The 27799-nt window shown below is 37.5% G+C and overlaps 1 protein-coding gene across 1 annotated transcript in view; it reads left to right on the plus strand.

The window, feature by feature from the left end:
- EYS (eyes shut homolog) overlaps positions 1–27799 on the plus strand; it is a 686220-nt gene that overhangs the window by 119755 nt on the left and 538666 nt on the right. The window contains exons 7-10 of the mRNA XM_051613735.1: positions 16001–16123; positions 17829–17942; positions 18342–18455; positions 18905–19018. Coding sequence (XP_051469695.1) covers positions 16001–16123; positions 17829–17942; positions 18342–18455; positions 18905–19018 — 465 coding nt within the window. The remainder of the gene's footprint in view (positions 1–16000; positions 16124–17828; positions 17943–18341; positions 18456–18904; positions 19019–27799) is intronic.

Consider the following 27799-nt stretch of genomic DNA (forward strand, 5'->3'; position numbering starts at 1 on the left):
TACTATGTATTCTAAGTGTGTGTTTTGATATAATATATAATTGTGTATGCTGTAATATACTTGCAACTGTATCTTCTAAGTGTTTATATGTTTCCAGAAGCACAGTAAGATTTTATTTTTTAACTTGATTATCTGTTAAAATGTTTAAGAGCAAACAAAACCCTACCATTTCTACTTATGCGAGGTTTCACAGAATCACAGAATCTTAGGGGCTGGAAGGGACCTTGAAAGATCATCTAGTCCAACCCCTCTGCCAGAGCAGGGTCACCTAGAGCACATCACACAGGAACATGTACAGGTGGGTTTTGAATGTCTCCAGTGAAGGAGACTCCACAACCTCCCTGGGCAGCCTGTTCCAGTGCTCTGTCACTCTCACATTAAAAAAGGTTTTTCTGATGTTTACGTGGAACCTCCTGTGTTCCTGTTTGCAGCCATTGCCCCTTGTCCTACCACTGGATGTCACTGAAAAAAGCCTGGCTCTGTCCTCCTGACACTCACCCTTAATGCATTTGTAAACATTGATGAGGTCACCCCTCAGTCTCCTCCAAGCTAAAGAGACCCAGCTCCCTCAGCCTTTCCTCATAAGGGAGATGTTCCACTCACTAAAGTTTTGTGACTCTGCACTGGACTCTTTCAAGCAGTTCCCTGTCCTTCTTGGACTGTGGGGCCCAGAACTGGACACAATATTCCAGATGCAGCCTCACCAAGGCAAAATAGACAGGGGAGGAGAACTTCTCTTGACCTGCTAACCACACCCTTTCTAATACACCCCAGGATGCCATTGGCCTTCTTGGCCACAAGGGCACATTGCTGGCTCATGGTCATCCTCCTGTCCACCAGGACCCCAGGTCCCTTTCTCCTACACTGCTCTCCAGCAGGTCAGCCCCCAACCTGTACTGGGACATGGGGTTGTTCTTCCCCAGATGCAAAACTCTACACTTTCCCCTGTTGAATTTCATCAAGTTTCTCCCTGCCCAACTCTCCAGCCTGTCCAGGTCTCGCTGAATGGCAGCACAGCCTTCTGGTGTGTCAGCCACTCCTCCCAGTTTGGTGTCATCAGCAAACTTGCTGAGGGCACACTCTGTTCCCTCATCCAGGTCGTTGATGAAAACATTGAACAGCACCGGTCTCAGTACTGACCCCTGAGGGACTCCACTAGTCACAGACCTCCAACTAGATGCTGTCCCATTGATCACAACTCTCTGACTTCTTCCCTTCAACCAGTTCATGATCCATCTCACTACCTGATCATCAAGAGCACACTTCCTCAGTTTATCTACAAGAATGCTGTGGGAGACAGTGTCAAATGCTTTACTAAAATCAAGATAAACCACATCTAGTGCCCTACCATCATCTATCCACCTAGTTACTTCCTCATAGAAGGCTATAAGGTTGGTTTCATTATGTTATTCTTATAAAAATAAGCATCTAGTGAGGTTTTGCACTCAAAGACTGAAATATGTATAATTTTGGTAAATTAAAAATAGATTAAACAAGTCACAATGATTAAGAACTTTTCTTTGAATAGATTTATCTTTTAATTACAGACAGTTTTTACAAAAGATAAGAAATAAATGGGGAAGAAAGAAGAAAGATCACATGATAGCATTGAAAATCATTAATTGTAGACCAGCACAAACTAGGCAGTGTAAAGAAACATGCAGCCAAGTGCAGGCGAAAGAAAAATATGGAGCCAAAAAGCATTGTCATGAAAATAGGGAAAAAAAGAAGCTAAGAAAGGGCGAATGAGCAGGGCTACATACTTTGCAAAGTTCATTAAAAAGTCTGTTAGAACGGTTTGATGTTAAGGTAGGTTGTGATGAAGAAAGTGAAGTTATGATTAAGAGAGCACAGGGCAAATTTCTCAGTGGTGTGAAAGGATCTGAACTTATTAGGTGTGATAGCTTTACTACATTACTCTCTTTTTGTATAATTCCAGTTTTCTTCCTGTGTTCTTATCTTATTAGTATAGTGCTTTCATGCCAGTGTTCAGTGAAATTTTCCTTCAGTAGAGCAAGAAAAAAATTGATGGCTTCCTCTCTTTTTTTCCCAAATGTGCTGTCATTTATGAGACTAAAAATAAAGAAAAAAACCCAACATTTTATTGATTAACAACTCATTTGTAATGTCAGTTCAATCCTTCAAACCTAACAGATGACTTAGAAATTTGACATGTTTCTAATAGAAACAACAATATTTATTTCAAAGTGGATAATAAGACATTGCGTTACTGTTAACAAAAGCAGACACAAAATGATCATGTTTTGAGAAATCCTGTAATAACCCATTACAAATCCCCCAGGTGAAGAAATGTCTCTACGACAGCCTTTAGCTTGAGTCTATTCATTTCTAAAACCACTATATGGGCAGATAAAGAGTGGAATGGCTTCATCTGGTTTCTCAATATTAAACAGTTATTTTAAGGACCTGTTAAACTGTCATACCTACAGTTCACAATTCACCAAAGTTAAACTCTTCAGTAAAGGATTTAACTCCCCGTATGCTGACTAATTTTTCATTTGCTGCTTCTTATATTTGGCATCTCTTAATTTTTCTTATTGTCTGATGCATTAATGGAACATGTTACCATATTTAACTCTTGCTGTTGGAATGAGCCCATTCACATATAATAAGAAATTAATAAGATCATCCCAAAGATGATCAAGTTAACAAATTAGTCAGATCTAGATCTAATTCCCTTTCACATCTGGGAAACCTCAGGTTGTGTTTGTATCCACACAATCTCCATGGACAAGGGCTTGGGGGAAGTTGGTTGATGAAAAGCTGACATGAGCCAGCAATGTGTGCTTGCAGCTCAGAAAGCAACTGTATCCTGGGCTGCATCAAAAGAAGCATGACCAGCAGCAGGTCAAAGGAGAGTATACGAGCCTAGAAAAGCCGGACACTCTTTAAGAAGGAAGTCTTGAAGACACAGGAGCCATCCCCATGTGCTGTAAGGAGAGGTGGCTGCATAGAAAACCATCCTGGCTGAACAGGGAGCTTTGGCTGGCACTCAGGGAGAAAACGAGAATCTATGGCTTTTGGAGTAAGGGGCAGGTCACTCATGAGGACTACAAAAATGCTGTGAGGCTATGCAGGGAGGGAATTAGAAGGTCCAAGGCCTACCTGGAAATTAATTTGGCCTCCATGGTAAGGGACAAAAAGAAAACCTTCTATAAATATATTAACAACAAAAGAAAGACTGGGGAGACCTTCTATCCCCCCTGTGCAGGAGGAAACATAGTGATGAATTATGAGGAAAAGGCTGAGGTGCTAAATGACTTCTTCACCTCAGTCCTTAGTAACAGGACCAGCAATGTTGAGGGAATCCAACTCCCTAAACTAGGTGACAGGGACCAGATGCAGAACAATCCCCCACAATCCTGGAGGAGATGGTCAGAGACCTGCTCTACCACATAGATGTGCACAAATCTATGGGGCTGGATGGGATGCACCCAAGAGTGCTGATAGAGCTGGTAGGGGTGCTCACCAAGCCACTTTCCACCATTTATCAGCAGTCCTGGCTCACTGGGGAGGTACCAGCAGATTGGAAATCAGACAATGTAACCCCCATATCTAAGAAGGAAAATTACAGACCTGTAAGTCTAATTTCAGCATCAGGAAAGCTGGTGGAGCAGGTCATCCTGAGTACCATTATGCATAACATGCAGAACAACCAGGTGATCAGGCCCAGTCAGCATTGGTTCATGAAGGGCAGGTCCTTTTTGACTAACCTCATCTCCTTCTATGACAGGGTGACCTGTGTATTGGATGAAGGAAGGCCTGTGGATGTTGTCGACCTTGACTTTTGCAAGGCTTTTGACAAGGTTTCCCACAACATTGTCCTAGAGAAGGTGGCTGATTTGGCTTGTATGTGCATATGTTTTGCTGGATCAAAATTTGGTTGGATGGCCAGGTCCAAAGAGTTGTGCTGAATGGAGTTAACTGCAGTTGGCAGCTGGTCACAAGTGGTATTCCCCAGGGCTCAGTGCTGGGGTGCTCCTGTTCAACATCTTTAATGATGATTTGGATGAGGGGATAGAGTACACCCTCAGCGCACTAAGCTGGGTAGGAGTGTCAATCTGCATGAGGGTAGGGAGGCTCTGCAGAGGGATCTGGACAGGCTTGATCAATGGGCTGAGGCCAATTTAATGAGCTTCAATAAGGCAAAATGTCAGGTCCTGCACTTCAGCCACAACAACACTCGGCAGCTCTACAGGCTTGAGGAGGAGTGGCTGGAGAGCTGCCCAGCAGAGAGGGACCTGGGGGTGCTGATTGACAGCCGACTAAACATGAGCCAGCAGTGTGCCCAGGTGGCCAAGAGGGCCAACAGCATCCTGGCCTGCATCAGGAATAGTGTGGCCAGCAGGACCAGGGAGGTGATCCTGCCCCTATTCTCAGCCTTGGTGAGGCCGCACCTCGAGTCCTGTGTGCAGTTTTGGGCACTGCAGTATAGGAAAGACACCGAGGTGCTGGGGAGGGTGCAGAGGAGGGTAACTAGGCTGATTCAAAGTCTGGAGAACAGGTCTTATGAGGAGGGGTGAAAATAGATGATTTTTAAGGTCACTTCCAATCCAAAAAATTCTGTGATTCTATGATTTTATGGCATCTCCTAAGACTTCAGAAGGTAACTACTTGTGTGTATTGATTATCTGACCACAAATACTTTAAAATTATATTTTCAAGATGTCTCTCATGTTCCTCCAAAGTTTATACCTTAACACCTTTTAGCTTGTTTTCAAAGCACACCTTGCAGATAATTAAATTTAGTTCCACATTTCAGAGAACAAGAAATAAACACAACATTACTGAGTTGTTAAAAAAAAAAGCCTAAATTGAATATACTATTAAGTGTAAGTCTGCCTATTTACAGTTACCATACAGAGGCAAGTACATGAAGCTTTTACTTCTGCCGCATAAGCTAGCTCTAAGCATGGAGGGACTAGAAGAATTATGAGTAATTCCCCATTTCCCTTTTATATTGTCAGACATAGGTGGCCAGAAAAAGGCAGTTATGACCAGAGAACATGGTTTGAGTATTTTTATATTGTAATACTTTGTTTCAATATACCTCCCTAAACCTACCTTGGCTGTTGCACAAAACAGCTATGCAAGACACTTACTTAAGGGAAAATTAAGCCAGTAATGGATGCATTCCACTTAGAGATTCCATAATGGTGAGAAATAAGGCATTTGTTAGTAAGCATGAACACTGGTACTTTTGCCTTACCAAAAAAAACCAACCCAGCATATACCTGCATGGGGTGAGGAATGAGGATGTATAAGCATGCACACCAATGCTCACATACACAATTTTCAGGGTTGTTTTTTTTTGTTTGTTTGTTGGGGTTTTTTTGTTGTTTGTTTGGGGGTTTTTTGTTAGATCTTTTGTTTTGAAATGTTCCAAAGACTGAGTTTTAATCAACCTGTTGATCTGCTCAGTCTTTCACATAGATGCAATCTCTGGCACCTCTCCATCTTCTGTTTCTGATATTAGAAATGCAGATAACAATTATTTTCAGAAAACACCTAAAATTTTAGTCAATATACTTAAAATGATAGTGTTTGTAAAGCAGTTAAAGTGATAATCAAGCTATGCCCTTTTTCCAAAATTCCTATGCTCTGTCTACTAAACATAAAATACATGTGTTTGGTTTATATGTTTAACAATTTTTTAGTCCAAAACTTCTGTTTCTGGAAAGTAGATAATTAATAATTTGTCCAATACATGTCTAAATATATTCAAATTTCTAATTATGGGTGTGCTATGTTGTTTAGCAATCTTCAATTAAAAAAAAGAAATCTGTAGTGTATTGATACAGAAAATAAAAAAACAGAATTGTTCTATTTCCAATTCTTCAGCAATATTAACATTCCTTATTTTGAACAGCATTTATTCTTTATTTTGACATTTTCATACAACTGTTTAATTCTTCAACTATGTTTTTTTTTCCTGTTTTACCCTTTCTTCCCCTTTCTATAAAATAACCTCCTTTTTCAACAATTCACTGTCAAATTAATCTTCTTCTGGTTCTGCAATATACTGAAAAATAATTAACATTTGTTCACTTTTCATTTTCTGTGGCACTGTTTGGATTAGTAAGGAGTAAAAATATTGTATAAAATTCTTGTCATTGTCAGCTACTAGAATTGCCTGGCCTGACCTTGAGCAAAATCCATAGCTCTTGCTTTATGGGTTTTAATCTACCTTTCTGCACACACACACTTACCTGTTACTAGCAACAATCCAGGGTTTTTTCCCAGCTTTTCTGGTATCATGTGGTGTTCTAATCTCATATGAAATGAAGTATCATATTTGGATCCTGTATTAGCTTTGAAAATTACAAAAGATAAACTAGAAAATACGTGATGGATGAAAGGGAATGTCTCTGTGCTTTCTCTCTTTCCAACAGGTTGCTTTATCAGCAAATTCTAAGAAATATTTCGACCCCCAAATGTTGTGTATTATCTGCTAAGCTTAATACCATGAATGACATGAATAGCAGGCTAATATATAGAGTTTTTTTCATTATCTTATTCACCTTCCTGGATTTTACTTCAACAAACCTTTACAGTCCTGAGGAAATGCATGCCCAACTTTATGTTGCACTTCAGAAACCATTCTCTTTTTAAGTAAAGACACTGAACTTACTTTCTGTAACAAATTTAATTTTTCTCTAAAACAAGAATACTGCAATGAAGAGCTCTTTATTTAATCCAGTGTCAGGCCACACTATAGGGGACAGCTCATCCTCTTATCTCCTTATTCTTGTCACACGAATTCTGAAAGGCAAGAAACAGCTCTGATATGGGACTGATTTTACTGGGAGCTTTATATTCATTGTTCTTTTTTCTCAGAGGTATTAAGCTGAGTGAAATTTTGTGTAAATATCAGAAGTTAGAAACTATATCTTAATCATAACTGTTGTTTATATTGTTATTATCACTTTTGTTTAAAAACATCATTCATCACATATATTTGGTTTCTATTAAAATTCAGAGGTGTTTATTTCTAAGAAATATTACATTTTTTGAAATTATATAGACCTGTCAAATAAATATAAGCTTTGAGGACACACAAAAAAATAATATGTAAATTTCTCTATCAGTCTCCATTACTGGTTTTAAGGAAGTACTGTTTTGAATTGTGTACTCCACTGAGGGAAAGAAAGAGCTATTTCTCCTAATTAAATCTTCATTCTTTCCACTACAAACTCTTCCTATTCATTTCCAGAAAAAAATATATTATCACAATAGACACAATGGAAAAAGATTTTTATGGTGATACACATTGAGGTAAGACTATCAATAATGAAGGGGTGTTGGATATGTAAGAACCAGTATTAGCAGTAATAGCAGCAAGCAATTACAGATCAATTCAATTAACAGGAAGCATCAAAGAACACTATTAAAACAAGAAAAATCTCAAAACATAAGTCATACCCTATATAGTCTATTAAAGCATGACTGTTGTATATACCAGCATTGAAAAAAAAAGATACAAAGAGAGAGAAGTGATGGTTTTTTAATTCTAGACCAGCAGCAATATTAATGTGTAATCTACTGATAAACTATCGATGAGAGAAAAAAACAAACAAATTAAAAGTCCTCCAAGAACTGTGCTTTTACAGAACAGGCACTCTGAAAAACACTTTTGAAGAATTCTTTTCCTTCCTCATTTTTCTCTTTTTTAAAAAGAATTATGGCTCCCCTTCTGCTTTCTCACTGGTGGAGCACTATCATTTTCATTTTACTTAATTTTGGTGAGAATCCAGACATGTTATTTCTTTGTTTTCTAACTAAACTAGCAACATTTGAGTGGTAAGATATTTTTTACTTCTGGATTACTAATCTGTTCTTATGAAATATTGTAATTTTTTTGTGTTTAAAAAATGCCACTGGTCTAGAAGCTGAAGATAGTAATATTTGAGCATTGCATTTTCCCCAAATCTGTTTTTGCCTGCCTTGGAATCAAATGCCTCATGTATTTATTTTGGACTTGTTACACAATTTTTTTTTTAAAAAATACCAAAGTAGCCTGTGTAGTCACCTCTTCTATAGAGGGAGGAGTAAGTATCTGGAACTTAGCTTTACTTATCTGCTGAAATTTTTGCCATTTTTCATGTCCTGCCATGAATGGGGGTTGAAACCAGATAATCTTTAAAGTCTCTTCCAAGCCAAACCATTCTATGCTTCTATGATGAAATAGTCTGACACATACCAAGGCAGCAAACAAAGATTAAAAATTTATTCTATGGTTTCTTAGTGTAAATAATCGAGAATCTGAAGTTGCCTGCTATGGTACAGTAATCAAACTTCTGTTGTTATAGCTGTAAGTCTTTTGGTGTATTGCTGTAAAATGTAGAGTATGCCTCTGTTTTTACTTAATCCTTTGTCTCTGAGTCTAATCCATCTTTTAGTGCATCTGACAAAAAATGTTCAGTCAGTATTGCAAGATGTATTTAGCATTTGTGGCCCTTTTCCTAGGTTCAAGGAGGGGTTTTTTGTTTGTTTGTTGTGGTGGGTTTTTTTGTTTGTTTGTTTTTTGGTTTTTTGTGTTTGGTTTTTTTTTGTTAGTTTGGTTGGTTGTTAGTTTTTTTGTTTTCAAAGAAAAACACTGTGGAGCAATAGTTCTCTTACATCTTCTCATTAAAATGTATGGCTTGAAGTCCAGCTTGTCCAAAGCAGTAGAAATGGTCATTCAAGTCAGACTGGTAAGAGAGAAATGGTGCACTCATTAACCATCACTGGAAGAAATAAATTCTAGAGAGGGGGAGAATGAAGAGAAAGAAAGTGACAAAAGGTCAGAGAGCTGAGAGCTTACAGAGAAATTTGAAGATCACTAGTAGCAGAGTTTAAGAAGTAACTCATTTTAAAAGAACTTTCTAGATAATTAACATTTGTTCTGCTATTTTGCTCTATTCAAGAAGAGATTAAATATCCTTAAAAAAAAAAAAAAAAAAAAAAAAAAGAGACAGGAGGAAATGGGTACCTGATATTTAGATAATTCTTTAGAAGAGAGAAAGTGTCAACCCACTTCCTAACGAAGAGAGAATGTTGTTGACATACAATGCCAGGAAATTTTCATCGTCCTTTTTGCTTGACCTTGAGCAAAAAAGGCCAACTACATTGAACTGTCAAAAAGGAAGATCTTTGACTATAAAATAAAAAAATAATCTAGAAAATGCATACTTTAAAGTCTGTCTGGTCACAACTTCAGCTGTGGTATTTAGAAGTTATTCAGAGCAGTTTCAGAACTGCTGGCTTGTGGATAGGTCAAATGACAGGTACAAAAGAGCAGAGGTGAAGAATAGAACTGACAGATCTAACTTGAATTCTTGAAAAAAATACTAGAGAAAAAGTAAAGATGAACTATTTATAAGTATCTGAAACCTACAATCAGTCACTAGGTAACATGGATTTCTCAAGAGCAAAATGTTTGAAACCATTGCAGTTTCTGTTCTCAAGAGGCAATAAACCTTCTGGACAAGGAAGAAGCAGCTGATATATATCTTGAGTGTGTCAGCGTTCTCATAAGGAAACCAAGGGAACACTGTCTCAGTGAAACAACCACTAAACAAGATGTAACTCAGTGGAAAAAAATAATAGAGATTCAGTGTGGAAAAGAATTTCACTGGAAGTGTTTTGGGCCCACTAATGTTCTTCATCAATGTTCTTCATCAGTGACCTGGATGATGGAGTTGGGAATATTGTGACTGAACTTGGCACCAATGTGGGAGACAGAAAGGCAAAAACTCTAGCAATGGTCTGGAAAAGAAAGAAGATTCAGTTGAGCGAAGACTTGTCCTATTTGGCAGACATAAAAAAAAACCCAACAACATATAAATTGGAAACAACAAGGCACTCATCTGCAAAAAGATCCAGAGAACTCAAGTTGAATGGATTTCAGATTTTTTCTGGTGCTGTGGAAAAAAGAAATCTCCGTGCTGAGATATTTGGTCAGGAGTTCTGCTTGTGCTAGAAGCCATGTAGTTCCCTGTCATATGTCAGAATGTACGAGCAGGCGCTCCTGCCAATCTGACCTTGCCGTGCTGACTTCGAATTCCCAGCTTCATCTCAGACCTACTTTGTCACAGCAGGCTGTCTGGTCATCACTGGACCATGGCAGACCCTGGTTACCAGCATTGGTCCTGCTCATCTCCTCTTATTTGGATATTGTGTCACTGTATTGCTTGTCAGTGAGGCTGTGCCCTGCCTACCTTGCCATCATGTTTCCTTTATGAGTAATAAAAGTTGATTAAAATTTTTAAACTAAACCCAGCTGAACACAGAACTTTAAAATATGGTGATAAGATATAGACCTGACATACAGATTCACCACATGACGTGACTGAAATGTGTGTGTTGCCAAGCATTACACATTTCCTAAAGCCTATTAATATTTATTGCTCTAAAGGATTTATGCCTCTGTGTGGAGCTGTAGGTACTCAGATTTTGATCATGAAAAATAGAAAAAAAAGTTATTCATAATGCTAGAATTCATTTGTGAATGAAGATTACGATCAGAAAAGCACTTGTGTGCAATAATTAGTGACCAAACTGTTAGCGAAAGCTTGTTAAAGTAAGAGAACTCATTTTAATCTGATTTTTTTTTAATTTTTAAATATACCAGATAATTTACATCCGGGTACACAGAGTTCATATTACCTGTAATTGCAGTCTGATTCCACAAAGGGCTGCATTCATGAAACAGAAATAGCAAAGCCCTTTAACTCTCCTGTGCAGGAGCACAACTGAAGCACATGTAGATAAAAACAAATCTCCAGGGTTGAGCAGCACTTGCAAATGTATCAATGAACAGAAATGATTACACCTGTACCAAGAATTTCTGCCCTGGCATGGAGGTGACTAGTACAAGTTGGACAACAGTAATTGCTTAATAAAAGCCTAGAAAAGGGCCAGAAAGGCATGTGGATTCAGGCTCATACATTGTATGCTCCTGGCTCTGCAAGGTCTGCTTATAAGGTATGTCTACCTGGAACTATCAGAAATTACCTAGCCTGACCAAACTTCATTTGGTCTCAGTCTTTGAGCAAATCTGTCTCGGAGAAAAGATCTTACCTACAATCTAGATGAAGTCTCTTTTTGTTGTCTGTGACATCACCTTAATATCATTCTCACATCAGTGTATAAACAACCTAATTACGACTAAGGCAGGACTTTTGTGGTATCAAGAATATTTTAAAATTAGTATGTATTTGTTGATTCCGAAGTGAGTGAGTGGTACACAGAAGGTGGACTGACTGATATTTAAGATTCCTCTCATGACTGAATTGAGCTTAAATTATGTATTCAAGTGTTTGTTGAAAAAATATTTTTCAGTTTTCCTGTCAGAAAATCATAAGATAAAATTCACAGTTGCAATGATGACTTTTCAGCTGCCAACAGAGCATTTTGAGGAATATCCAATGAAATGTTTTTTTCATCAGAAAATGCTGACATGATGGGATAAAAACTGAGTTTTGGCTTAGGAGATTTATTTTTTCACTCACTACTTAGTTGAGAAAACTTTGCATAAGATTTAAAATGGCTGAAACACTTCACTTCAAACCTGAATGACAAAAAATTGTAAATCTGTTGAAATTATTTTGCCTTAGAATATTTATCTATTTATTTCAGGAATGAAAGATGTAGGTAAGAAACTTATGTACAAACACCCTAAATACTAATAATAGCAGATTCTTACAACATGTTTTAACTTTCTCTCAGATTATGTGCACATAAATGCAAGTTCTGACTTGTCCCTGAGCTACACTGAGAAATAAAACAACTGATTTTCTCACACGAACACAGTATTATTTTTCAGATTGCAGCTGTTGATAGCCCAGAATGTCTGCTTGTGAAACTGAGCAGTCTTCAGAGAACATAAAAAATGTCTTAAAGTCACATTTGCATAATTTCTTAGTTTCCTGTTTTAGAATATGAAGTTTTTTAAACTTTTAGAGAATAATTCTTTTATTCTAATCTAATTTATTAAGTTCAAATAGACTTTACTGAGAAATAGTGGGTTTTGATCTCTGAGTTCCAGAAACCCCATACACAAGAATGATAAAACTGAGAAAATTGCATCTTCCACTGTGTCCTTTATAGTTGTGATTGGTTACTTCAACACAACAATCACATGTATTTATTAGAGCAGGTCATCACAATAAAACACTTTCCTGTTGTATTGTCTGAGGCAATAGCAGCATTTTTTCCCCCCTTCCTTTCATCCAAAGACCTCTTTATTACCATTTCTTTATTTTGTTCGACTATGCTATTATTAGTTGCATAATTTTTTATTTTTACATTTTGTGTAACCTTTGCAGCAAGCACCATTTTATATTTTAAATTCTAGATGACCCAAGTAAAAGTAGGATTTCATTATGATAGGTATTGAAAGACAAAAAGAGTAGCAATAATTCTGTCTCATAAACCAAATTAATAAAATGGCTTGTACATTATTATTATCACACCCAGTGCAAATAAGGAGAAATAGCAACCCATTATTGTGTAAGAATCTTAATGACAATGAAAATATTGTCCAGGTTTGAAATTAATTTATTAAATTCTGACATTTGTTTCTTTCAGTCTGTTTAAATTTTTCCTAGCTGTAATTTTAACAGGAGCCATGTAACTTTTTTGCCCAGACGTAGTATTTGTTCAGTAAGAGTGAATGAACGCACATCAAATCCTGCTGGCCCTGACAATAGCCCTTAATGTGAAGCTCCAGTTAATACCTTCAGATGTACCTGCCATTCAGAATATAAGGATCCATGTAGTGAGATTGCCATAAATCACTGTGAGGCTGAAGTATGTCAGAATGGATCACAAGGCAATGATCTCCCTGGGCAGTGTGTCACGGTCTGACTAATAAAAATCACTTTTGCCATGAAGCATTTGGGTTTGTCAGAAGGAAATGTCTGTGAATGAGGCATTTCTGAAAAAAAACTATTTTAAGTACTCTGCTGCTAAATTTCCATTATCTAAATTCATTAATTACCTTTTGAGCGTCCGTAGCAGAAAAATAAACTGACAATTGCTCAATTTTATGGGAAATTGCAGACTCCTAAGTATTGCTGCTGAATCTGTTTTGATGAGAAAATTTATACAGACAGGTGTTTATTATTAAAATTGGGCCCTGCAACCACCAACTTCTGTTCTTCAGTTTAGTACAGTAATTTTAGATACATTTTTCCATGCTGTAACTCTTTGATAATTAATTCAAAACATAAAAATTCATGCATACATAGTTTAAGATCTTCATTCCCAATATATAAAGTTATTCTGAACAGTTATTCTTAGTTCTGCAAATGAAAAAAACGTCGGCTTTTCTATATTCAGTATCTCCACTTGGATGACAGTCACATAACCACATATAAAAGTTATACATATATCTGTGTGTAACTGTTGCCATCACTGATTAATTATCCAATTTTACTTCTTTTTCATATTTTTCATATTAGTTTTATGTAGTACTTCAGTAAGCAGATGTTAACAGCTATTTAAAAAGACAAAAATGAGAGAGATGCTTGCATTTTTAATAACAAGCATAATGGAGAAAAACTTCAGCTGTGTGAGAATGCTGCACAGCTGGTGTTTGGAAAGGAATAGAAATATAGCTTGAAGACACCTTTCTGGATCTAGTGATTTAGAAACCAAAGTGACTGCATGTGTAGGGCAGCTTTAATATGCATTGTCTTATATTTATGCCTCAAAGGGTTGTCATACAAGCCAGGATTTCTAAAGCACAGTGTTCTTCAGCAATTTACCCTGATGGTCAGAAGTTGCTGTGTTATTTCATCTAACCAGCTGTTCAAAAACTAAAAAGTTGTCCAGATCAGGAGCTCTTCAGTTGAACATCTTCGACCAAAGATTCTTCCTTTTTCTCCTTGTTGTATAAAACATTGATGAACACAAGGTCAGATATGGGGCAACTCAATAGTACATTAAAATCTGTTCTGGGAATACCTATGCTGTTGAAACATGGCATTCCCTTATAAATCTTTTTCAAAATGAAACATGAAGTTCAGCTCTTCAGCCAGACTTGGTATCCAAGTTTGTAAGACTTAGGAATTAATTATATTTAGCTCACTGAACCAAACCTCTGGTTTAAGTCTTTAGCAGCTTTTCATGCTGTAATTATTAAATTATAATAAATTGGTACTTTTGATCTTCGCTGGAACATTATTTTTGCAAGATTCCAAAAATCTATATAGAATTTTTAAGTGTTTGGTTAATAGGAAAGCAGAAAGCTATACTTCTTATACTTTAACTCATTGATTTTTTTATTACAAGTGTTAGAACAAAAATGTTGAAATCTATATTAATCAATTGGATTCTAGCTCAACACACAATTATTTATTTTTTATTGCTTTATATCAATTAATTGAAAAATTTCTTAGGTTTGAAGACAATTGTTTTTCCGTGAAACATAGAGTATTTACTGGCAACTAAATATTGTGTATGTTCTAAAATAAAGGTGCTGTCATCAATGAACCATGTGATTTTCTTGCTGGATGATGGCATCAGAAGCTGTAACACCATGTCCAATACACCTTAAGTGTAAAATGTAGGTTCATATTTTATCTTTGAATTTCTTTTATAAATTTTGTGCATGTGTAGCCCTCAATGAGAAACACAAAAGCTCAGTGTTCCACAAGATTAAGTTTCTTATGAACTGTAAGTTAACTGGTTCAAAAAATCAATACCAATAAGCTGCCAAACCTGTCAGATCTTGTAATATCTGCTTTATAATAGAATGCATTGGGACAATTTTCTTTTTTGGCTTGAAAACATAGGATGGCTTCTGAGCGTGGTGTATAGAAAACCACACTAGAAATGAGAAGACATTTATCAGTAGTATTCTTGTTGTTATTTCAATACAAGTAGAAATAACTGCATGTACTGGTTTGGTTTGGGGGTTTTTTTGGCAGCAGGGGAAGGGCCCAAGGAGTGGCTCCGATAAGAAGCTGAGAAGCTCTCCCTGCTCCATACCCAACCAAGGAGCCATTAGAGGGACAATAGATGAGCTTCAGCAATTAACATACGGAAGAACTGAAATGAGACCTCAGCAGAGCAAGCAGTTAAGAAGAGCTGAGCTGGACAGGTGAAAGTGCTGGGATGAAGATCCTGGTGGTTGGTGAGGAAGAAGGGGAAGAAGGTGCCCTAGCACAAGTTTCCCTGCAACCCAGGGTGAGATGGCAGCTGTCCCCCTGCACTCTTGGAGGAATGTGGTGAAACATTCCCTGGGGGCACCAGGAGGGGTGAACTTGGCCAGTGGACTTGGATGTTGTGGCCAGTGGACTCAGATTTGCTGCCAGTGGACTCTGATTGAGCAGCTTTGGAAGACCCCGGCGCCAGGGGACTTTGTTCCCAAAGGAGCCCGTGACTCTGTGGGAAGCCCACGCTGGAGCAGCTCTGGACCTTGTGGGAAGGACTCATTAAAGAGAGATTCATGGAGGACTCTCTCCCATGGGAGGGACCCTGTGGGGTAGCAGGGACGGACTGTAAGGAATCCTTCTTCCTGAGGAGGATGGCGTGGCAAGAAACATTTGTCCTCCCCATCCCACAGTGTGTGTGTGTGGGGGGGGGAGGGGATGGTGGAATTGAGGGAGTGGCCAAGGACTGGTTCTTTGTTGTCGTGTTTGGCCCAAACTGTGACATTGCATAAAATCATTTGAACAAATTGACATTCTATCAAATCTTAAAGACCCATTGTATCTTGAAATTTTTTTATTATTATTGCAAATACGGCTTTATCATATGGTCCTTCTGTTCCATTTAGAATTGCTTTGTATATGAACCTGAAACTTTCAGAGAAACTGAAATATGTTACTTTATTCTAAACAAAAAATTTAAATATAAGAACATATATATAAGAACATAAAAATAAGAACACAAAAGTTCTTAGCAAAGTTGGTCTCTCACTTGTCTGTTTTCTCAGATTAAGTGTGATAATGAATTTTTTTATGCCTTCTGTTACTCTGTTTTTCATCAGGTTTTACTGGTCGGTTTTGTGAAGCAGATGTTGCTGCCTGCCTGTCACAACCATGTGGGGACTCCAGCATCTGTAAAGACACATTGGGTGGCTATCTTTGTTTCTGTGCACCTGGTTTTATAGGTAGGTTCAAAGGAGTGAGGAGTGTTGTTTAACATGTTTAATTCAGTCTTAAACCATGGATAAGGTTATTCAAATGTAGTAATAGATAAAATTTAGCAGTGTGCCTCTGACTGAGGTGGAAGTAACTTTTGTTTCCTGGCAACCAAAAGTACATGGCTGTGTAAAAGTATTCCACTGTAAAATATACTGACAACATGCGATTATTTCCACTCCAATAACTCTTTATACTATTTTAGACAGAATGTCTGTCTTACACCAATGGGATTGCTACTTCCAGCCATATATAAGTTGGCCTCATGTTATCTGCTTCGTGCTTCTTGTAATAAAGCTGCAGTAATGAGGGTTTCAACTTCTGAATATACATCCAAGATCCTGGGCAGGTTTAAATACTTACACCTACCCTGCAGGTCATTGTCATTAGTTGAGAGTCCAACTAGATTAAAATTAGCTTGGCTGTGTAAACATACTGTCATGGTAATTCCAGATTACATTTTTAAAAATAACCAACAAAATGTTTCTAGACGCAGATGCAGATGTTTTGATCACATGTATGATGAACTAATCAAGCACAGTCAGAATTCCCTGAGTGGCAGGTCAGCTCTGCAGCCAAGATCCATCCAGCCTCATTGCAGGGACTTTGATGGTGCTCCCAGAGCAGGAAGAGGGTGACTCTTGATAGTCAGGGAGGACACAGGCAGCAAGAGCAATTCAGATCTGGAGTAGACTCCATACCTCTAAAACTGTTGCTCTATGTCCTAATGTAGGCAACCATTTAGATGAAATAATCTATAGCTTAATAGCTATAATATTTATGTCTGTAATACAATGAAATGCTATATCTTGTTTCTATGGTTGTCTTATTTTAGTGTTAGTATCAAAATTCAAGGAAAAATTGGTTTATGTTACTTGTGATAATTCTTGGTGAAATCTTATTTTATTGAAATTTTTGTTTAAGTTCTTATATCTACAAAATAGTAGATTAGTATTTTTAGTTTATGCATTTTCTGTGGCCAAATAAAGCCCTCAAAACCCTTCTGAAACAATCAGGAACTCTTTGCCTGCCTTTTAGGTATAAGTAATTATAACTCTGATGCCATTATAATCTGTTGGAAAAATTAATATACAAAATGAAAATAAATATTTTCTGTGCTTTATTCTACCTCAGAGGCCAGAACAATTATAGGTACATCATTCTCAACTAGAAATCGCATCTATGATTTTAAAAATATATAGCAATATCTAACTTTTTAATTATTATTTTCCAAAAATGTTTGTTAAATATTTGGCCATAATGGAAACCTTTGCTAATATTTCCCACAGAGATGTCTATAACAAATCCAGAAATTAACACATGGATGGAAAAGCATAACATAGAAAAAACCTGTGATGTTTTAATATTTGGTCTTAGAAACAACACTTAGACTTTTGTGATGTTTCAGAAAAACTAAAGACTTTACAGCCTTAAAAAAGGAAAAATATGGTGGGGTTTTTTTTTTAGTAAATCCAGAAATTAATCTCTATATTATATATGCCTTTTACTTTTGTCTTTAATCAACAAGAAATTAATTTCCCAAAGACAATTTCTGACTCATTCCTAAAACTTCCCTGGGCTCAGCCTCAGTTATTTCATTTTGTTGTTGCTGCTTGCACTGGTGAGTCACCAATTACACATTCCTAATGAAGTTAATCCTTTACTTGTTTCCAGGTAATAACTGTGAGATTGAGGTGGATGAGTGTCTTAGTGACCCTTGTCACAATGGAGCTACTTGTCTTGATCATCTGAATGCCTTCAGTTGTGTCTGTCAGGATGGATTTCAAGGTATTAAAAAATCCCTAGAACAGTAGTTTCATAAATCTACTTTGAGTCTTACACTGATTTTTTAATGTCAGATGGTATGTATGGATACTTACTTTAGTGTCATCTGAAATTATAAAAAAATCTTGTAGCTTCAACATAAATGCATCTTAACTAGAGTCACATACTTTGTTTTCATGACAGGATGGAACTAGGTGCTTTCTGATAACTGGTGGCTTAGCTGTTGAAAATGGATCAGTGGTGTTTAGTGAAATTTTGCAAATAGCATATACTATTTTGAATAAGCTTTTTAAACTGTTGGCAAATGTAATATCATAGAAATAGAACAAACATTTTTGGGGAAAAGAATTAGTTCTTGGCATATTTATGCAGTCTCCTCTTTGCCTGATTGTATATTTATAGGCACAACTTGTGAAGCAAATATAAATGAATGTCACACTTCACCGTGTCTTCATAATGCATCATGTGAGGACTTTATTGGTGGCTATGAATGCATCTGTCTACTTGGCTTTACTGGTGAGTTGTATTCATAGTGAAACTTGTTTTCCACAGGGAGGTAGTCCAAAAAGCATCCATTAAGACATCACCAGCTAATTTGCTTGTGTTTCCTTCTCATTTCTCTTTATCTGCCCTGGTCTAATGTTTCATTTGCATTCAAACAAACTGGAACACTGACTTCATCTGTAAACTAAATATCACAAGATAAATTAGTCTGTATTTTAAAGGCCTGCAAAGCTTCCACATACAGGGAAGATTAGGTACCACTTAGCAACTCAGAAATAGGTTGTTATGTATTTGTGGTGATAAGAATTAAATGGATGCTGACATTAGTATGTGTGGCTCTTCACTTGGTTGATTTATGTTAGTGTCATCTTAGAAGTTGCTTGAGATTCTTGTGGTGCAAATGAAATAGAAATTGGCATCTGATTCTCTTACTAAGTGTTCAATTTTTCGTCTCTTCAAAGGTGCAAGATGTGAAACAGATATAGATGAGTGTGCTTCATTTCCTTGCAAGAATGGAGCCACCTGCATTGACCAACCTGGTAATTACTTCTGCCAATGTGTAGCTCCATTTAAAGGTAATGAACACCAAGGGAGAGGGGAAAGCAAACATAATTAGCTTTAGAAAACATTTGTCAATTGTCTGAACTCATTTTACTCTTCCTACAGCATTATTAGTCTTTCATTTTCCCAAGCAAGGCTTTTAAAGTGACCAGCCAATTATGCCTTAGGCTGCAAGTACATCTACTAGTAGTGTTTATTTATTAATCAAATTGATAGTTTAAAATCAGTTTGTTAAAAAAATAAGATTATTTGCAAAATGAGAGGCGTATGCCTATTAAGCTGCCATCACAAAGGTCAATTTCTTTTCTATACATGTTTCTTTCTAATTTGATTGGTCATGGCATTCTCTAAATTACTTTTTCATTATCAGAAAACAATTTATAGTTATGTTTGAATCCATAAATTGTGTGTGATTCTTTCTGCTGGTGCTTTTAAAGGAAATAAACTTGAAATGCAAGCTTTATTGTGACCGTTTTCATAAAAACTTGGGGGGGTTAATTTTGAACACTCACTGCTATAATAGTTCAAAGTAACAAATTGTGCAGTGTTCTTGAGCAAATCTTGTGCAAGTGATAATCTCAACTAAAGGTGCTTGTTCATTTATAAATTAAATATAAACACACTTTCCCTGCAGCAGTTCAATATAATGATACATTCTTAGGATTCCAGAATAATCATTAAAAGGCAATTTTCTTGGTATGTTGAGACAGCAGGGCTTTTTGCCTTTAGGGAATAGCATTAAATACATCATTCATGAGACAAGAGTGAGCTCTAATGTTTATTTTTATTATTTTAGTTAATGGTCAGCATTTAGTTTGTCATTTTTACTAGTTTAATTTATGTTCTGCTGAATAAAATCTAATATAATAACAAGTAAATGAGTACTACAGTATCAGAATTGCCTTTGCTCAGAAAGATATGAAGTCATTTTCAGTACATAGTTAGAAATACTGGTCTCTTGAGTACTTGTTTCACAACGAGTAAGATTTTCAGATTGGTATTAATTTAACTACTTAAGTAATTTATTAACATTTCAGAAAGTCAACATTTCTGTAGTCATCCTTCAAGAAGTTAGCAGTGTCTAATACCCACAACAGAAAAGTTAACCCCCGCTGGCAAGATTCATAAATAGTAACTGAGGTCCTCTGGAAACATAACATTATTGGTACAGGATGTCTAGAATCTATGGGACTCTTGTTGAACTAAAAGATCTTTTGAGACTGTATACTTCTTTACAGGTTTACTTGGCACCTTTCAAGATTAAATTCTTATACTAATGTTACATAGATTTATGATGGCATAAATAAAAGCAGAATTAGTTTCATATGAAAACTATATCAGTCTTAAACTGTCTGTTATTTAAACTATTGTAAATGTAATCTTTAACAGATTCACAGTAAGCCAACATAATGAGTAGTTAAACTATGTGTTCTAATTGTGTAGAAGTATTCAGGTTACTGTAAATAATACCTTTGTGTGCACTAATTACAGATACCAGGATTGCTTTACTAAAAACTAAATATATTATATTAATGGTAGAAGTTCAATAGGAATATGTTTGGGTTTTTAAAAAATATTTTCACTCATTTATTGCTTCTGTTAATGTCAGAAGAAAAGCAGACATTTCCAAAGATTTTAACATTTCCAAAGATTTTAACAACAATTATGCTTGGGCAGTGGTATTTATCTGGATTTTTCTTCAAATATCTGACAGTCCAGGCTGTGCAAATTAACTGTACAAGCCTAATTTGTAAATGTTACTTTTAGTTTTCCTAGGGGCACTAAACTTGTAAGAAAATCTAATTTCTGTGGTAAAGCGAATGCATGGACAGCACTGGAGGAGTACATCTTCTGATACTGTTGCTATAACCCTAACAGTGATAAAACTAATGCGTTCCTCCCCATCAGTGTTCCCCTGACAAGGGTTCTCCCCAGAGCTACCATATGTCAGTTGTTGTTCACTCCAGGGACACCACATAGTAGCCTTCCAGAACCTGAAGGGGGCCTACAGGAAAGCTGGGGAGGGGCTTTTTGCAAGGGCTTGTAGCAATTGGACAAGAGGTAATGTGGAAGGGGGGGATTTAGTTTGGACATTAGGAAGAAATTCTTCACTGTGAGGGTGGTGAGATGCTGGAACAGGCTATCCAGAGAACCTGCAGAGGCCCCATTGCTGGAAGTTGGATGGGGCTTTGAGCAACTTGGTCTAGTAGAAGGTGTCCCTGCCCATGCAGGGGGTTTGGAACCAGATAATCTTTAAGGTCCCTTCAAAACCAAACCATTCTATGATTCTATGGTTCTATAATTTAGTTTTTCAGTGGAATTACTGCCACTGAAATTGCTGCCTTTGACTTTTCCCAAATATTCAGCTGTACAGCTTGAGGGTACTAACAGCCCATTTATGCATAATTCAAAAGGAAAATGGAAGAAACTTATAAGAATACTAGGTACAAAATATCATCCATGACAATGCCTAACGATGTTTTAATTACTATATATAGTAATTGAAGTATTTTCATGGTATTTCAGCCAAATTCTTTGTCCCATGGAAGAGAAAACTCAATTTCTGTTTTCCAAAATCATAGAGCTCCACCTGTAGTCCAAATGAAGTATAAAATAATGAACTTCAAAGTCCATATATTTCATTTTGGAGGAAACTCAAGATTTGATTAAAGAATTTTTTAAAAAAATCTATACCAGATCATGTTATTACTAAAGAGATTCCTGTGTAAACCCACACGCAGAAATTCTAGAATTTACTGAGCCTCAGTGAGCACCTGTTGTAACTAAGGTCAAACGGAGAAAAAAATTATGGCATCTATATTTGTATAATATACTTTAGCCATTTATAATATAGTGATCTATGCAGGTGCTTGTGAATATGTTCCAGTTACCCCAATGCAACAGCCCACTTTAAAAAGTCCAGTTCTCTGTTTCTTTCGCTAGTGTTCTATCACTGACTTGTATAGTACAAATTATTGTTATACCTCACATTTAAATGCTGAAATGATATTTATCATGCTGCCCCTTACCCATACTGTAGGACTATGTTATTTACATACAATATTTAACCGAAGTACTTTTCTCATATATTTGCTTCTGCTTGGTGCTAATGTGTTACTCCTTCCAAATATGATCCTATTTTTGAAATGTGTCCCTCTTCCGCCCATTTTCTCTCACACTTGAGGTACAACACTGCTAGTCATATATATTGAACATCTTTTATCAGAGGACATTCTGAAGTCAAGTTGTTCAGAAACAGAGAATCAGCTGGTTTTCTGTTGCAGTCCCCACTGGCAAAATGACTATTGGAACTGTGGGAAGGAAAGAAGATACACTTGATTTGGCTGCAGGACAAATTAAATATTTTAATATTAGCAAGAGGAGACAAACAGCTCAGAAGTACATTCAGCTACAGTTCTGCCCAATACATTATAACCAAGTTTCTGGCAGTAATCTATTACAGTGTTAAGCAGGCCTCTCAGCCCTCTTCTGAGTTTGATTCCATTAAAGTATCCTAGCTGGGGAGCTATTATTATAACTTTTCAATTATGATATTGATTCTACAATTGTAGTCTTTCTATAATAGAATCACAGTTATTACAGAATTGATATTAAGTGCTTCAGAAGAGAGCACAGTGTGTGAGAAACAAACTGTGAGACTGTATTTCATTTAGGGGTCTTAAGAGAAGGTAGAATGAAAGCTCCCAAGTCTCTATCAGGAAACAATGTCTTTTTCCATTAAAAATTCACACAAAATTCAAGAACAGGGCAATTAGTATATTTTATAGTCCCTATTGTTTTATTTTATGTATCCATATAATACATATTTATATTTGTATTCATATTCATGCTGTTCCTTCCATGTGAAAGCGTGTTAAATGCAGACATGAAAGTGTTTCTTTGCAAAGATTAATAGGAAGCAGTTCATAATGATCATGTTTTGAAATCAACATGTCTTTTAATTTTCAATGAAAGACTCCTCATTATTTTCTGCTATGGAGTAAAAAAATACTTTTCTAAACCTCAAACCTGCCATATTTTTCTGTCTCTTGCTGGCTTCCATTATAATTTAGCCAAGCATATTTTTTTGTCTTAAGCTATGTATTTGTTAAAAAGCTGGAACCCATTATATTCTTCCATCTATGCTAGCAAAATCAGAACTGCCTTTTTGGATTGCTACAGCTTTATTTGCTTTCCACAGTTGTAAGTCTTCTTATATCTTGTATCTGGAGGAGCACAACAGTTTAAGGACTTTACCTGTCTTGCTCAGTTGTGTGAAGGGAAGGGCAGGAATGCCTGCTGTTCGGTTTTTCCAAGATTTCTTAGTAGAATAGGTGCTCAGATGCTCCACTAACACTGGTTTACTGCCTCTGAGCAACACCTGCCCAATACATTGTGGATGAGTCTCTCTTACACTTCTGAGTTGTTCTAGTATTACATACTTGTTTTCAAGGTAACTCTAGGTGCTTCACCCCAAGCATTAGCTGTTTCATCCAAATTTAGATGTATTGGTGTTTTTGGTGTTTTGTAAGAACCTTGAGGTATATTCTAATATGCTTCTAACATCTGGATCTGAATCTATAAATGCAAGTTTACTGTTCACAACTTTGAAGTGTCAACATTTTAATGTATCTCGTGGCGTCATCAATAAAGTAAGTTGTAACTATTAGACATCAGTCCTTGCTGAGTGTGTAGCAAAGTGGGATTGTCTGTGTATCAGGAATGCTGCTTTTCAGCATTTCTAGCATGCAAAATGAGAATGATCCCACTACAATTTCTAGACCAGCTCAGTTTTACAGAAAATAACATAGGCTGCTTTATTCTTACTTGGGATTGAAAGCTAAGAACAGATCTTGTACTCTGACACCAGAACTGCAAATTTGCCCCATTTTCTACACTGGTATTTAAGGTAAAGGTGAACCAAATTACTTTAACATTTCTGTGATCCATGGACTTAGCCAGTATCATGCTATTCCCAAAGAACCCAAAGAAAGATCACAAAGGAAGAAAATATTAAAATGGCACTAGAGATTGTATCTTTGATATGTGATAGCCCTGCAAGAGTTGACATGAATATTTTCTTTTTTGTTGCTGTTGTAATTTTAAAAAAATAAGTAACAAAAATAGGAAAAGCTGTTTAGTAACTTGTTTTTAACAAATGGAGCAAACAAGTTCATCCTTAGATCCAAATTATTATGTGACTCATTACAAAAATACACTGTATGTGTTTGGTCTAGATGTTGCTAATAGGTATGACCTTTTTAATGAAATATATGTAATTGTAGAGGAAAATTGAAATTCACTTTGGAGGAAATGTCTACTTGTTTGTTGCAGCCTTAATGACACATGTCTCCAAATGTGCTCCAATTAAGATTAAAGCAAAAATGGTAATTGGCCATTAAACATGTTGCAAAAGAAAGTAAAGTAGTGAGAAAGGCAACTCAGCAGAAAAAAAAAAATGCTTAAGTCTGTTGAAAAGCAAGAGTACTAATGGAGTTTTCAGCATAGGACAGTCTATTATGGGAACAGCTAATTACAAAACAGATAATAAGTAAGAAATGTAAGTGCTCATGAAGGCAAAAAACTAGACCAGAGATAATGGAGCAATTACTTTTTCAGTGCTTACAGGCCAAAACTCAGCCTCTCCTGTGCCAAGACCCATGCAAAAAGGGAGTTTTGCAAGAACCTATGCCTTTCTAGCATATCTCTGTGTTAGTCCATAAAAGACTATATCCCGTTCAACATCAGTTTATATCAGGTTTTGCCAGTCTCTTGATACTGAACAGTCAAAATTTTATTTGGAGTAAAAATGGAACTGGTGCATAGAGCTATGAAGGGCACTTTCCATCACACAGGAGCTTTTTGTGGATAGAGGAGCAGAGTGGCCATGTTTAAGGTATATTACCTAGAAAATATGCATTGCCTCTAACCAAGAACTTCTTTGGGGTTTTTTTTCTGTTATTTTCTGTTATTTCTGGTGATTTTTGTATTGTTTCTAAAGGTTGCCATATAGATACAAAAAACTGAATGCTTCTGCCTTCAAAATGCACCAATTCACAGAATCACAGAATGACAGAATAATAGAATGGGTTGGTTTTGAAGGCACCTTAAGGATCATCCAGTTCCAAACCCCCTGCATTGGCATAGACACCCCCCACTAGACCAGGTTGCTCAAAGCCCCATCCTGCCTGGCCTGGAAGGCCAGCTTCTCTGAACAACCTGCTCCCACGACTCACCACTCTCACACTAAAGAATTTCTTCCTAATATCTAATCTAAATAAATTCTCTTTCAGTTTGAAAATCTCCCCTTATCCTATGACTATAAGCCCTTGTAAAAAGTCCTTCCCCAGCTTTCCTGTAGGCCCCCTTCAGGTACTGGAAGGCCACTATAAGGTCTCCCTGGAGCCTTCTCTTCTCCAGGCTGAACAGCTCCAACTTTCTCAGACTGTCTTCATAGGAGGTGCTCCAGTCCACTGATCATCTTCGTGGCTCTCCTCTGGACTCTCTCCAATAGCTCCATGACCTTCTCACAGAATCACAGAATAGTCCTGGTTAGAAAGGACCTGAGATCACCAAGTCCAACAAAAAAAAATATTAAAAAATACTGCAGGTGGGGTCTCATGAGAGCTGAGCAGTGGAGCAGAATCACCTCCCTTGACCTTCTGACCATGCTTTGATGGTTGGTTTTCTGGGCTGCAAGTGCACATTTCCAGCTCATGTTGAGACATTCATCAACCAACATTGAAAAATCCTTCTCCTCAGAGCTGCACTCAATCCATTCTTCGCCCAACCTGTATTTGTGCTTGGGATTTACCCAACTCATGTGGAGGAACTTGCACTCAGCCTTGTTGAACTTCATGTGGTTGGTGCAAGGCCATCTTTCAAGCCTGTCAAGGTCCTCCTTGGCAGCACCCCTTCCCTTCAGCGTGTCAACCACACCACACAGCTGGGTGTCATAAGCAAACTTGGTGAGAGTGCACTCAGTTCCACTTGTCCATATCACCAACAAAGATGTTAAAAGCACCATTCCCTATACCAACCCCTGGGCAATGCCACTCAGTCCAGTTGCTCTTCCCTTAACCACCAACACTATAACCTCATTCTAGAAGTCCATCAGATTTGTCAGGCATGGTGCCCTTTGTGAAACCACACTGGCTATCACCAATCACCTTCTTATATTCCATGTGCTTTACCATAGTTTTCAGGAGGATCTGCTCCATGATCTTGCTAGGCATAAAGGTGAGACTGACTGGACTATAGTTCTCTGGGTCTTCTTTTCTTGCCTTTTTGAAAATGGCCGTCGGGTTTCCCCTTTTCCAGTCAGTGGGAACTTCACTGGCTGCCACAATATTTTTTTTTTAAATATGATGGATAGTGCCTTAGCAACTTTATCTGCCGGTTTCCTCAGAACATGCAGATTTATCTCATCAGGTCCCATGAACTTGTGCAGTTTCACATTTCTTAGATGGTCTTGAACCTGATCTACCCCTACAGTGAGTGGTGCTTCATTCGCCCAGTCCCTGTCTTTGCCTCCTGTGATTTGGCCAGAGTGGCTTGAGCACTTGCCAGTAAAGACTGAGGCAAAAAAATCATTGACTACCTCATCCTTCCCCATATCCCAGGTAACCAGATCTCTAATTTTCTTCCAAAGAGGGCCCACATTTTCCCTAATCCTTCTTTTGTGACTGACGTACCTATAGAAGATTTTCTTATTGCCTTTGAAGTCCCTGGCCAGATTTATTCTGTTGGGACTTCAGCGTTCCTTACGTGATCCCTGGCTGCTCAAACAGTTTCTCTGTATTCCTCCTAGGCTACACATCCTTGCTTCCACCCTCTGTAGGCTTCTCTTTTATGTTTGAGTGTGTCCAGGAGCAACTTTTTCATCCATGCAGACCTCCTGGCATTTTTGCCTGACTTCCTCTTTGTTGGGCTGCATTGCTCCTGAGCTTGGAGGAGGGGAACTCTGAATATTAACCAGCTTTCTTGGACTTGTTTTCTCTCCAGGGTTTTATCCCATTGCACGCTATGAAGCAGGTTCCTGAAGAGGCCAAAGTCTGTTCTCCTGAAGGCCAGGGTAGTGATCTTGTTGTATGCCCTCCTCACTACCCTAAGGGTCTTGAACTCCACCATTTCATGGTCACTAAAGCCAAGGCTGGCCTTGAGCTTCACATTTCCAACCAACCCCTCCTTGTTGGTCAGAACAAGATGCAGTATAGCACCTCTCCTCATTGGCTCCTCTATCCCTTGGAGAAGGAATTTATCATCAACGCATTACAGAAACTTCCTGGATTGCTTATCCCCTGCTGTGTTGTCCCTGCAACAGATATTGGTGTGGTTGAAGTCCCCCATGAGAACCAGGGCTAGTGAAAGTGAGGCTACTCTGATCTGTCTGTAGAGATCCACTCACTCTTCCTGATCAGGTGGCCTGTAGCAGACCCCCACTATAATGTCCTCTGTCCCTGCCCTCCCTTTAATCCTGACCTGTCAGGAGGTCTCAGTCAGCTCCTCATTCATCCCCAGGCAGAGCTTAATGCACTCCAGCAGGTCACTGATGGGTGACACTCCCTCCCCACCTGTCATTCCTAAAAAGCCTGTAACCTTCCATGCCAATACTCAGTCAAAGGAGCCATCCCCCCATGTCTCCATGATGCCAAAAAGGTCATAGCCCTGCAGGCACTAGTATATTTCTATCTCCCCTTGTTTTTTTCCTATGTCATTTGCATTTGCATAGCAGCAGTTGAGTTGGGCCCCTGATGAAGCTTACTTACTGACTGGAGCTCCTTTGAGGTATTTCT

This window comes from Apus apus, chromosome 3 (assembly GCF_020740795.1).
Source record: "Apus apus isolate bApuApu2 chromosome 3, bApuApu2.pri.cur, whole genome shotgun sequence".
NCBI lineage: Eukaryota > Metazoa > Chordata > Aves > Apodiformes > Apodidae > Apus > Apus apus.